Here is a 14,479-nt window from a genome sequence, read left to right as displayed (position 1 = left end):
CCAGCCAGGGCTTTGTCTAGCCAGGTCTTAAAAATCTCCAAAGGATGGAGATTCCAAAACCTCTCTGGGAAACCTGTTCCAGAGCTTTACTACCCTCTTAGTGAGAAAGTTTTTCCTAATATATAACCTAAACTTCCATTACTGCAACTTAGAGACCATTGCTTCTTATTCTGTCATCTGCCACCACTGAGAAGTCTCGCTCCATCCTCTTTGGAACCCCCCTCAGGTAGCTGAAGGCTGCTATTAAATCCCACCTCAGCCTTCCCTTCTGCAGACTAAATAAGCCCAGTTCCCTCATCCTCTCCTCGTAAGTCATGTTCCCCAACCCCCTACCCATTTTTGCTGTCCTCTGCTGGACTCTCTCCAATTTGCCCACATCTTTTCTGTGGTGGGGAACCCAAAACTGGACACAGTACTCCAAATGTGGTCTCACCAGTGCCAAATAATCACTTCCCTTGACCTGCTGGCAACACTCCTACCAATGCAGGCAGTATGCTGTTAGCTTTCTTGGCAACAAGGGCACACTACTGGCTCATATTCAGTTTATTGTCCATTGTAATTCTAAGGTCCTTTTCTGCGGACCTGCAGCACAGCCAGTCAGCCCCCAGTCTGTACTGGTGAATGGGATTGTTTTGTCTTAAAAGTGCAGGATGTTTCACTTGTTCTTATAGAACCTCATGAGATTTCTTTTGGCCCAATCCTCCGATATGTCAAGGTCTCTCTGAATTCTAACCCTCCCCTCCAGTATATCTACTACTCCTCTCAGCTTCACGTCATCTGCAAACTAGCTGAAGGTGCACCCTATGCCATATTCCAGATCACCGATGAGGATATTGAACAAAACCAGCCGCAGCACTGGCCCATGGGATACTCCACTTAATACCAGCTGCCAACTAGACATCGAGCCATTGACTACTACCATCTAACCCTGATGATACAGCCAGTTTTCTATCCATCTTATAGTCCAGTCATTCAACCACTACTTCCTTAGCTTGCCTGCAAGAATGTTGTAGACCATAACAATAGCTTTGCCAAAGTCATGGTATACTACATCCACTGGTCTCCCCACATCCACAGAGTTAATCATCTTATGATGATTAGCAGGTTGGTCAGGCATGACTTGCCCTTGGTGAATCCATGCTGATTGTTCCTAATCATCATCTTCTCCTCCAAGTGCTTAGGAATGGATCCCTTGAGGATCTGCTCCATGATTTTTTCAGTGACTGAGGTGAGGCTGACTAGTCTGTAGCTCCCTGGATTGTCCTTTTTCCCTTTCTTAAATATGGGCACTTAAATATTTGCCCTTTTCCAATTGTCTGGGACATCTCCCGATCACCATGAGTTTTCAAAGATGATGGCCAGTGGCTCTGCAATCACATCAGCCAGCTCCCTCAGCATCCTCGGGTGCATCCCATCCAGCCCCATGGACTTATACATGTCCAGCTTTTCTGTACAGTCCCTAACCTGTTCTTTTCCCACAGCTGGCTGCTCACCTCCTCCCCATACTGTGCCACCAGGTGCAGTAGTCTGGTAGCTGACCTTGCCTGAGAATACTGAGGTGAAAAAGGTACTGGATACTTCTGCCTTTTCTGCATCCTCTGTCACTGGGGTGCCTCCCCTATTCAGTAAGGGAGCCACACTTTCCCTAATCTTCCTCCTGGTAGTGACATACTTGTAGAAACCCTTTCTTGTTACCCTTCACATCCCTTGCTACCTGCAATTCCAATTGTGACTTCATCCCTGTATGCCCAAGCAATACTTGTATACTCCTCCCTAGTTGTTTGTACAAGTTTCTACTTCTTATAACCTTCCCTTTTTTTGATTTAGTTTCCTGAAGAGTTCCCTGCTAAGCCAAGCTGGTCTTCTGCCATACTTGCTGTCTTCTTGCACACTGGATGGTTTATTTCTGCACTCTCAGTAAGATTTCTTTGAAGTACAGCCAGCTCTTCAGGACTCCTCCCCTCCCCGCCACAGACTGGCCTCCTAGGGGATCCTGCCCATAAGTTTCCTGAGCAAGTCTAAGTCTGCTTTTCTGAAGTTGAGGGTCCTCACTCTGCTGCTCTCCTTCCCTACAGTCCTCATGATCCTGAACTCAATCATCTTGTTGTCACTGCTGCCTAAGTGGCCATCTATTACGTTGCCCACCACTTCTTCCCTGTTTGTGAGCAGTAGGTCAAGAATAACGGCCTCTGGTTGGCTGCTTCCATACTTGCACCAGGAGGCTGTCCCTAACACTCGCCAAAAACTTCCTGTATTGCCTGAGCACTGTTGTATTGACCTCCCAGCAGATGTCAGGGTGACTGACATCTACCATGAGAACCAGGGCCTGTGATTGGGAAACTTCCCCTAGTTGTTTGAAGAAAGTCTCATCCACCACTTCCTCTTGGTCTGGTGGTCTATAGCAGACTCCCACAACAACATCACCCTTGTTGCTGTCCCCTCTGACCCTAACCCAGAAATTTTCAACAGGCCTATTTCCAATTTCATACTAGAGCTCAGAGCAATCAGATGGTTCTTTTACATAAAATTCAACTCCTCCTCTTCTCCCCTGTGTGTCCTTCCTGAAGTTTATATCCATCCAGTCTGCTCTTACCAGTTTTCTTGTACACAAAATGAATGGGAACTTTGAAAGGAAAAATATGCATCACTAATCAGATATTTAAAGGACACTTTAACAGTGGCTCACTATTAATTTAATATTCACTGCAATAACATTAATCATGAGTGAACTCATTTGGTATTAATGAGAATGATGTGGTATATAATACTAGATTAAACTCATTGTAATATACCATTAACAAATACCCATTGCTATGTCAGATTAATGGCAGTAGCTAAATATTACTAGCATATGGTTTCAAAGTCTAGTGGACTCTATATTTTAAAGGGGAAAAGACAGACATGAAAGTGCCTTGTTTCAGAATGAAGCTGAAGTATTCTTTCATCAGAAAGTCTAAAGAAACACAAAAAAGTCAAACTAAATGCCCATAACTCCAGGTACAAAAAACTGAATTCTCTTATGCTATCAGAGTTTATTTGTACCCTACCTTCCTACTTTTGAAAGGAAGAACACTGGCAGTAGGAGTGAAATATGGTAGCAGTCACTGAAGGGTGGATGCATGTTCAATTCTCCTGAAGAATAATGAAACTTCTGATGATATTCTATCAAGAAAATTCCATTAAGGTTGGGGGTGCAAGTCTTAAATAATTTAGATCCGAGTTTTAAACCACAAAATTCATTTTCTAACTACAGCTAGTCTGGACACATATACAACTGGAGTGTATATGTCCAGGGACTGTAACTGGTGTGTGTCCAGGGACTTGGAGAAGAAGCCAAAAGAATCATGGGTTGGTGAGAGCGCTAGACCCACAAGCATTTCGGAGGTTCTGGAGGAAAGCAAGGCAGAGGCCTCAACAAACAACTGCACCCAGAATCTGGCAGTCAGACAAAGCAGGCTGAAAGTACATAATTACTGAAATCCAAGATAAGGTTTCCCCCCACAATTGGCATGGGGGGGAGGGGAGAACCTCATCTTGGGTTTGAGCACAGCCCAGGGCAGATGGAGGCTCAGCTTCAGCTTTGACCCTATACTGTTATGTTGAAGCTGGAGCTGAGCTGCTATATGCTCCAGGCCAGAACAGCTCATTTGGCAGGGAAGCGGGGGGGAGGCAGGGGACATGATGGGGTAGACTGCACAGTGCTGGTGGGGGAAATCTGCAGCCTTCTCCTCCAACCCTTGCCTGTGTCTGTACCTGCGCCTGCCCACCCTGCCTCAATTACCCCCATCTACCGCTTGCTTCTGCTCCCACCCCCTCCTGCTCTTTCCCCCCTGGTTTGCCTTCTCCCCACTTATCTCCTGCTCCAACTTATCTCCAGCCCCGACTTGACTGGGATCTGCCATGACTTCTCCCTGGCCAAGCTAAGCTGTGGTCACACTGTTGTGGAATGCCCCAGAAGAGCACAGCTGCAGCAGAAGGTAAGAGGACGGGAGGAAAGAGTAGGAGTAGGAGGTAGGCAGGCTGCACAGGGGACTGAAAGGCAAGGAACAGGCAGCAGGGGCCGAGCATATGCATGGAGGGGCAAGGTGAAGTGGACATGGCAGGAGGGCCAGGCACAAGTATGGAAGACAAGATGCAGGGGAGCAAGGGACAGCCCAGCCACTGTTTTCCCTGTCTCACAAGTGGGAGGGGGTGCAGTTAAGATGACCTTCCATTAATTAGATCCTAATTAGATTAAATTGTCAGTGGTCTTGGATTTGGGTGAATACAGTAATTGTGGTAGAATGCCTTCCTGGGGACACTGAAAGATTCACCCCACAGTGGGAACACCTTCTATCCTTTTGCTTGTTCTTTTCTGATAACTCCACCATGCTAGGGAATGGGGGAAATAAATGAAGAAAAGGAGTTTGGCAGGTGGTCCCATCTAAGGAATCTTACTTTCTCCCCCCAGCACTTCATTCCCCTAGATGAAAAGATGGGTTAGAAGTACCCAAACGTTTGGCTTTGACAGACTATAATCAGCCAAAAATGCTAGCCTGCAGTATTCTAAGAGAGATTTTGGTGTGAAATCAGAAGAAGTGTAGCTAAGTCTAAGGTGCTTCTGGCATCTGAAGGAAAGGTGGGGCAGGCTAAGAAAAAATCTCCGTTGTCTGAATATAGTTCCCCAGCAGTTCTTGGACTGTATTTGAAAGCACATATCTAAGTGCTGTCTTTTCAGTCTGCAGCACTCTACATCTGGCAGCAAGCTAATCATTCTGAATAAATGCCACTTCTGTGAAGAGGTCTAGCAGTAGGCTGGCTCAGTGCACTACTTGAGTCTCATATAAAGTCAGCATTAAGAGTTTAAGTGGTGCACGGGGTCTTGTGCCAGCCCTCTGCACAGAATAAGTTATGCCCTTAGTACCTGTTGCAACAAGGATGGAAGCTTAAATAAGGAAGTGTACATGATTGGAAATTTTATTCTAAAGAAGGGATGGAAAATTCCTAATATAGGAATAGTAGAAAAACAGAGAAAATTACACCAACAATAACTTTCAAGACTTCCATACTAAACCATAAAATAGTATTTGAGTTTCTCCATAGACCTAACCTGCATTTCACTTGTAGTTCAGCCATGAATCTGAACACAACGAAGAAACAGAAGAATTAAAGGCAATATACTAATACTCTGTTATTTTTTTCTCATTCGCTATGGGTAGAAACAGATATTGCCTTTGTGCCACAATAAGATTTTTTAGGGTGGCACAAAAGCCAATCAAACAGATGTTCATATCTCTTGCCATGCTACAAATACCTAAAATGTGTAGCCTTGATAGAGGTGGTACTACTTCGTGCAGCTTTATTGTGGCAGATGTGTTAGTCTTATGGCAGAAGACTGTGATCAACCTGGAGTTGTCCGCAATCTCGAGTTGCCCCAGGCAGGGTGCTGCCAAGCTTCATAGGTTGGATCCTGCATGCCCTGGAGATTGGAATGAAAGTGCCCAACTAACTCCAGTGTGGTCACATGGCTGAGACCATCAATCAGCTGACTGGTGGTCTCAGTTCCAGGACCTCACCAGAGTATCCAACTCCCGCCAGTATACTCCTGGGACTGGGACATCCAATTGGCTGATTGCCAGTCACAAGCCTGGGACTGCATTAGAAAACCCTCAGTTTCTCCTGCTTACAGAGGCCCACCCCAGAGAGTCCCAGGGCAGATCTGGTGTCACGGCGTGGGGTCCTCAGTGATTGCCATGATGACCCTAGAGCTCCGTGACTGTGCCTCCTCTGCATTGCAGCTGCCTTCTAATCTCTCCTGCCACATCTTGTTGGTTGAAATAATAAGTTGGGAGGCTGCCCACAAGTTTGTGTAGCCACAATCCTGCTAAACCCCACTAGACCCTGCTGATTTTGGATCCTTTGCTGGGTCTCACTCAAAGTCAGTGCCTCCCAAGACACCCTAAGCCTTATGGGCTAGATGTGTGGCTCCAAAACCTTCCCTTTACCACACCCCATGCCTTGCAGGTGGTATTTAAATGTCCCTTGTTATGAGGCCTCAGCCTAGCTCGGCCTCCTACCATCACTAGGCCCTGGGCCCTTGTAGTTAGAACCTCTGGCGTTGGTCTCTCTACACCCCCTGTAGTGGTGCCCTCTCCAGCGCTGGGCTCTCTGCAGCCCTGTCTCCGCTGCACCCTCTCAGGTGCTGGGTCTCTACACAGTAGAGTGCCCCAGTGAGGCCTCCTCTTCCCCATTTAGCTTCATTCCCATCCACCAATGCACAAACAACAACAAAAATATGAGCCCCTGGGCTATAACTTAATATAAATGGTGCAGGGTGCACTCTGTCTCTTTAAAAGAGCCAAACTTCTCCCCAAGCATTAAGTGCCTCATAGCCCCAGGTACCTACTGAGATTCTGGAGCCCCATTAGTCCTGTAAGCAGCATATCAGGCAGCCACAGTGTCTCTGAGCAGTTCTTCTCTGCAGGAGCTCCCTTCTCTGGCAGCTGCCAGGAGACTAACCCCGGCTAGCTCCAGCCCTGGGGCTTTTATGTGCCCAGGTCCCTGCCTCCTTCCAGTCAGCTGACTGGGTGCAGATGCCAGCTAATTCCTTCATTAGCCTGCTGCCACGGCAACCTGCAGCTGGGAAGCTCTGCCTAGCCCCCAGGCATTGGCAACGCCTAGGGGGTGCATATGGGTGCACGTGGACCCCCTGGAAATGCCAGCTATGAAACCGGAAGTCCTGGAGGAAGTGTACTTCCAGTTCCCTGCTGGTGATTTCGGGCTCAGCAATCAGCTTCTGCTCCCCTCCCGCCCAGTAGGTGATCTCGTGCCCCCCCCCAGACTCGGGAGGCACCAGCCAGCCATGCCCCCAGGGTTCTCTAGCTAAGCTGCCACTGCCCTTAAAGGAGCAGGCATACCTCAGTGCCCTGAGTCATCTGGACACATGTCAACTGTTGTCCCATAAGATCAATAACGCATAGAATAACGTATCAAGAACATATATTTTGTCCAGGGAAGCAGCTCAGCTACACCCAAACACATCTCAACACAGCTGATCCACTTCAGTTAGTGACATCTAGCCTAAGATTTCTTTGTTCTTAGATCTAGCCTAAGATTTCTTTGTTCTTAACAAAGGCCTGGATGAACTACAAATGAAGCATGGGACAAAATAGGCAGAACCAGAAATACAATCCTTTCAGTGTCAATGTCTATCTGAAAACGTCAACTTCTACTAGATGCATTTACTTCAGTTTGTCAGTAGAGTCTTCTCAGCCTACCTCTCAGTTATAAGTTCAAGGCAACATACTCCTGACTCAGCAACACTGCAGATGTCCACATGCACAGGGCTGCCATTAACAATGTCCTGCAGATGGTATGTTCTTCCATATTTACAGAAATAAACTAATTTAATTTTGAGAAGCGATCTTCTAGCATTGATCACTGTCATTCAGAGGTCCTTGCCTGGAGATTCATTAGTAGCTGGGGAAAATGGCTTGAGGACAGTTTGGGCCATTAATTTCTCCCAAATGATTATGAATCCCTGGTAAAGGCTAAATTGCTATTGCTAGAACTCTGCAGTTGTTGATTAAACTGTTATCATATAAATGTCTTTTCGTCTCGCCTGTCTGTTAATTTATTCGTGAGTGAAGTGCATGGAAATCCAAATGTAATGTTCATTGTCTTAAATACCCATAGCACAAGGGTCAGTCTCTGCAACTTCATACCAAACTCTGCTGAAATTCTGCTATCTTGGCCTCGGACCTTTACTACACAGAGCTGCCCAGCTCCAGATGACTATATAGACACTTGGTGACATGGTTAAGTAGAACCTAAAATCAAATAATTGAATCATTTGTCCCTTTAGTTTACAATTCAAATCATTAAACCTAAATTTCAGCTTGAGCTGAATTTTTTGGTCTTTGGAGAATTAATATAGATACTTAACACTCCTATACTACAATAAAATATAGTTTGCTTTAATCACTAGCCAAGCAGTAACAATTAAATTCTCTATAAATGCCTTTATAAGTAATTAACATTAATATGGGATTCACTTTCTTCCCTATAACAACCATAGTAACATTAATCTACTTGCAAAATGATATTGTAAAAATTTTAATTATGACCACATTTGAAAAGGCAGCAAGTCTTTCACCCTGCACCAATGTGCTATTATGCTTAAAATAAATGAGCATTAGTCCTGCTTAACCTATTAAAAAAAGTATAAATCAGTGATTTTCAAGAGGGGAAAAAAGGAACTACATACCCAAGATGCAAATATTACCTTCAGTTAAAAACATGGCTCCCTCATCATACTAGCTGTAGCTTCATGGAGTGACTTCACTGAAGCTACTTTTGAATTACAGTGGTGAAAGAAAAGATTTAGAATCACTTTCTGGTGCTGTTAGTACAAATTGGACAGATATAACTGTGTAGCTCTGAAGACAGCAACTCAAGTAGTTAAGCCTCCAAGACTAGCAAGTGCACAGCATTTTTATATCTGAATCCAAAAGTATTTTACAGAAGAAAATTGGAATTTCACTTTTATGGGACAGCGATATTTCAGGACAGTAACAGAAAAAGAGAGACCCTTTCCCATTCATATTTTGATGCTTCTATTACTAACCTGATGCTGGCTGACTTTGCCTTCAGGTCATTCCAGCGCTGGTTCATGTCATCAAGACGGTGCTGGAGCAAAGCAGCTTCTTCAGAGTTTCCCAGGGCTTTTACCATCTTCTGTCTGTTTCCATCAATGCTCTTAAAAATATCATTGTGGGCATCAATCTCAGCCTGAATGTCCTGGGGGGAAAAGAAAGAACATATTAATTCTGTAACTAGAACAAGGGGGATTATTTTTGTAGCTGTAAATTCCAAGCATTTTTTCATTCCCCTGCACCTGGTGAAATTTGCTACCCAGACTGTAGTACCAGAGCAACATGCAACATATTTCTCTGGATATGGATTTTTACATGGAAAAAACAATGCTTCTGCATAAAAAGTCATTACTTGTGAAATCTGAAAGGTTTGGCACAGGATATGCAGGTATTAGAAGTCCAGCTGTCCAAAGGACTAAGCGGAAAACTTTTATTGCTCCCATTTTACAGCTGAGGCAAATTTAAAGAGTAATGTTAAGAGGCACTCCCCCCACCAGGCTATACATATATAATTTTTTTTGAAGGCCCTAATTCCAGTTGTACAGCTAAACCATGAGACCCTGGTGCCTCCCTCAGGCAGTCACTTAACTTTTCTGAGAGACTTTCAAAAGAACTGAAAGGAACAAGAGAGTCAACTTGCATGAACTTTAACAGCAGCAGCCAACATGCAACTAACTGCCCATTTCCCTATCTATTAAATGAAGGTAGTAATACTGCCATTAAAGTTCCCTTCATCTTCAAGAATCTTTTTTGGCACATAATATCTTCTATTACCTTTCACTGTTTTGCACTACAGAGGATTTATAAATGCACCAGAAATTCCTTGTGAAGCCCATCACTCAGTAAGGTTATATACTCGTTCTTGACTGTGCACACTTGCCTCTCAGCTCTTTGCAACTATCCAGTGCAATTCATTCAGCATACAGTGCTTTAGGTCACATATTCTAGTTAGGAATATGACCAGTGTATTTCCATAAATCAGAACTAATTTTCCTGGCTCTACAGCAGTCACTAAAAATCTTTTTCCAGTTCAACTACCACACCCTAACTTTTGCTAAACATGCTAAGTGTACACTAGAGGCAGCCTGTCATAGTTCATTGTAGACACCATCATTTAAAAAAAAAAAAGTATTTAAAGGAAAAATAAGATACAAGTTTCTCACTCCCCCTTGCCCAAGAAATGCATTTTATGTACTGATATCTTGTCTGCCTTGAAAGATATGACTGTGGCTGTTTCTATCAAACACAGAATAGCACTACTTTCATTTTTATAATCAACTACAGAAGCGATGAATGCCAGAGAGAGAAACACCAATGTAATCAACTATGCTAACATCTGTATGAATGTGTGAAAGAACTGTGGGGCATACTGCCAGCCCCAGTGGGATTAATCAGTGAAGATCATTACAGAAAACCTGGTGCAGATACAAACAAACTTCCTTTCTAAGGGAAACAAATTCAACAGGGCTGGATTCCCTTAAAAGTTTTATTCTTCCAAATTGCTTTCAACACATTCCATCCCTCCCCAGGGAGTTTTTCCTCCCGCACCAAACACGATGGTTGGACTACATCTAAATATAGCATCTCTGCATGTAACATGTATTTGGGACAGCAAGGAGTGAAGTCATTCATTCAAGATTAGAGAAATACAGTTATTCTCATTGAAGAAAAATAATTAATGAGAGGTACCACTGGAAAAACAATGACATCTTTGGTAGATTCCATGCCTGACAGAAGTTACTGCTGCAGCTGTATTCTAAGCTCTACTATTAACTTCCTTTATTTGTACCTGATTTATCACAGTAAAACAGGGCGCTTGGTCTGTCTGAAAAGTGCTATGAGCTATCTAAATTAAAAGGGTGAAGCAATTTTATTTCTTATTGCTCCGAGACTAGATCCCATGGATTAGCATTATGTGAACAAACTTGCACGTGGTTCTCAGATCTGAATTAGGTAGAATTTCAGTAAATTGCAAGAAGTAATCTCCATGTTTGTCATGTGATAGTATCTTGATTCTTCAAGCTCATACATGCTAGCAGACCTTTGCTAAGGCATAAAGGTCCATTGAACTAACTGGGGTTTGGCCAATTGCAAGGTTCTGGCCTACAACTGGAGGCAAAGCCAGCATCTATTTAAAAAAAAAATAAGTTCATTATCAAGCACACCCACTTATTTGTCAGGCCTGGCCATTTCACCTACCTTTCCACATCTCCCCAAGCTTATAGCTGAAAAGCTGCCACACACATTTCTAGCTTTATATTATACAACAAAAATATTAACTCCAGAGCTATCAAGAGTCTCTGTAAAAATTTCAGCACTAATTATACTTAAAGGGACACTAGTTGGTATGCATGCCTACAAATTAAAAAATAATGCTTCTTTCCAAATGGTTTTGATTCTTGCAGTTGACAAATGTCATGATACGTTAACCAAGGCACTATGAATTTGCTGCATTTGCATCCTTGCTGACATGAAACTCATCTGTGATGCTCATGCTGCTGATGGCTTAGTTCAGAGAATCAACTTTGTTGATGAACCTGTCTTCTTTTCTTTTCTTTTTTTTTTTAAACTTTTCTGCTTGGACAGAAACAAAATACACTATTTGGTACATAAATAAGCATAAATTGACATATGGTACATGACTTCCAGTAAACCAGAGCTCTGCCCCTACAGAGCTTATGAGGACAATCCAATCAGGGTTCCCTAGCTACAGATTTCAGCAAGCCACTGGAAAACATGATGTTTGGACCTGGGTGAAACAGGGTAACAGACAGCCACAAAAAAGAGACATTTAACAGAAATATATATAAGAGCTTGAAGTTTGCAATCTAAACTTTTCCTTGTCCCATCTTCATACTGAGTTTCCTCTACATGTCCCTCAGTGCTCCCTGATCCATCCTTTCCCCGTCACACATTCCAATCTCACATTCCCAACATCAGTCTCATAGGTCTTTTGTCTCTCTAAGAGTCTTCCTTTCAACTGTTCTATGACCTCCTTGGTCCCATTCCTGGGTTCATTCTAATCCGTTCAGGGCATACCATGGTGGATATTTTAAACTGCTATTTAGATAGCAGAGACCACTGTGCATCAGATTATCCCAATCGACTACAGAAATAAATCTGGGCCTCAACTGTATTACAGCATCCCTGCAGTAGCCGTGTTTAAAAATGGAAATGCCAGAAGACCCTCACTCAGACTGCAACAGCATGAGCTGTCCCAAGGGTGGCCAATCCATCATGGCATGAGTGCCACCAGTGGCACAGACAGCATGTGTGTGTGGCACAAAACGGATCATGGAGGGAACAGGTAATACGAAAACAGACAGGACAGAGAGCAGAAAGCAAAGCAACAGATCAGGCAAAGAGCACAGGGCAGAAAGCAGAAAACAAAGCCAAAAGGCCAGGTAGCAGAAAGAGGAGCAGCAGACTGAGCAGGGGAAGGGGATCAGAATGGTACTAGGGGAGAGAACACAGCTTATCTGGTGGCATGTCTGCCAAAACTTCAGTCCCCACTGAGCTTTCCTGTTGTAACTAGTTCTATGTTGTTGTTCACATTTTGCTTGTTTATGTTATGGGTTTTTACAAGGCTACACTTAAGCCAAAATATTTTCCTCTGAAAAGGTCCTGACCTCTCTACTGGAAAACAAGGCCAGTTAGAGAAATCTCCATAGGCCTTTTAGTTAAAGGTAGAATCTACTCTGTTCCATTCACATTGCAAAGACAAACCGGAACCCCCAAATAGTGCAGGTTTTAGTTTTACTCTAATACATGTTTTATTAAATACTATGCGAAAAGATGCCTGAGTTCCTTTAATCGTACAGATTCTATCGTCAAGATTTCATAAATGGGTAGATGGAGGTATGCAAAACTTAATTAAACAATACTATTTTAAAGGTTGAACTCTATTACAGAAAAAGGTCAATAGGTTATAATTTGTCTGATTCTTTCTACATTTTTTTTTTAAACAGTTGCACACACTTCAATACTGTTTCAGTCTACTGTAGGCAGGTTTAAAAGAAGATCTATAAAAGTGATAAATTCTTTACTAAAGCCTATATTTTCACTGTATTTTTAGCACTATTAAATTTCTATTACTGGTATAATTCGTATCAAGTTCTATAATACTCTCTCTAAAACATAGACTATAATATGGCTTAAAGAGTGAAAATACCCAGAGGACAGTAACCTCAGGCTCTATTATCTGTCTTTCCAGCTAAGCATCAGTGACAAAAATTGAAAATAGGAATGTGTAATTCCAACCATAGGTGAAACAGATGTACATCTCATTATTTTCTTCCCATAAAAATCACTGCCCATGATGGGAATAGGACAAGGCATACTCAATGCAGGCTTCTGGTTCACAACACACACAGGAAACAAAGTCCTCCAGGGATGATTACCCATTTCCTTCAGTGAAAGGATGCAAGGCAGAAGAGAAATCATTAACAGAAGTGATGCCATCGCCATTCTCTGCTCCAGACCTCCCAGGGTTACTACTGCCCCAAAGAGACCTCAAATACTAAGGAAAAGCTCCTTCAAATAGGAACAGATGGAATAATCAAGGAGAAGCAAAGGTTACCAAATGGAATAACCCTGCACAGGATCAGAGGCATCAACAGGATCTATTTGGTTGCTACTAATGAGGATTTACTGTAGTTAGTAAGGCAGTGGAGATTCTTTTGAGCAGGCTGCTCGCTCCACTTCAAATCAGATATGCTATTAAATCTGTCTGCTACTATAAAATGCCTTTGGGTGCACATCCGCATCAGATTTCTCTCTCACTAGTCCCTAGTGCCAGGAAGACTTCTCACTGTTGGTAGGATCCTTTGGAGAGAAAAGACTAGTATGATCATAATATGTGGGATCAGACTGGGAAGAACAGAGGGGAAAGATAGGGCATTTTAACCCCGCAGATGAAGGGGAAAAAAAACACTACAAAAAGACACAAATTTGAAGGGGAACAGCCTCAAGAGAAAAATGATATGGATTTCTCTTGGAAAGGTGTCTAGCTTTTAGTCTCAGAAGACAGCTCTGACTTTCGAAGAACTGTTTTCTTTCTAATGCCACAGTGGCCTGCGGTTGTGTGCTACAAAGCAGTTGCTGTAGAAGAAATTCATGACAGAAAAGCAGAACACATGCAGACGCAAAACCCCTAGGTAGAACTGCCATAAATCTTCCATTGGCAGCCCTGTGCATAAAGAAAGACATTAAACCTCTCTAAAATGTCACACAGATAACACTGTTATCATTATATCTGTTGTGAATGCAGTAGAAGTCGATCAAAGCAGTTTACAAAAGCAATTGGCTCAAATATGACAGTAATTTAATCACTGCCAAAACTCTTAAATACTTTAGGAAACAAACTTTCAGGGGAACACACACACCCTCTGGATAGATAATTTTCATGCCTGTAGGTTTCACATTTATATCATTAAAAGTCGTAGGCTGCAGTTCCAAGTCTGCAAGAAACTGGCTCAAAGCTGATGCATGGCTAAAATCTTGACTAAAGCCAACCTTAGCCTTTAAGCAAAAATCTTAACTGAAGTACAAAGTTAATAACATTCTTTCCATCTCATGAAACCTGAGATATCGAAGACTGTTGACATGTGTTAATTTACTGTATTTGCAGCCCAGTCATGTGGCAGTTACTGAACATCTGAAAAACACCATAAATCGATTAGTACTAATACCAGCAGTCACATCAGTGAGGCTGAATAAAGCCAAAGCAGCACCATCTACTTTAATGTAATATGACTCTACTTCTGCATAGAAAAGTCCTGTTTTTCAAGCTTCTGAGAATGTCATCTGGCTTCTGCATTACAACCACAGTAAGAGCACTCATAATA

The 14,479-nt window shown here is 42.8% G+C and overlaps 1 protein-coding gene across 5 annotated transcripts in view; it reads right to left on the bottom strand.

Moving 5' to 3' along the window:
• The window catches only part of UTRN (utrophin), a 553,135-nt gene that overhangs the window by 188,591 nt on the left and 350,065 nt on the right, over positions 1-14,479 (bottom strand). For all 5 annotated transcript variants that reach the window (XM_090040990.1, XM_090040992.1, XM_090040993.1 and 2 more), the window contains one exon: positions 8,606-8,778. In XM_090040990.1, the coding sequence (XP_089897116.1) occupies positions 8,606-8,778 (173 nt within the window). The remainder of the gene's footprint in view (positions 1-8,605; positions 8,779-14,479) is intronic.

Source organism: Crocodylus siamensis, chromosome 1 (assembly GCF_052110815.1).
Source record: "Crocodylus siamensis isolate JL-2025a chromosome 1, ASM5211081v1, whole genome shotgun sequence".
NCBI classification, from domain to species: Eukaryota; Metazoa; Chordata; order Crocodylia; family Crocodylidae; genus Crocodylus; species Crocodylus siamensis.
The sequence above is the reverse complement of the archived record's forward strand: the minus strand, read 5'-3'. Positions and strand labels throughout refer to the sequence as shown.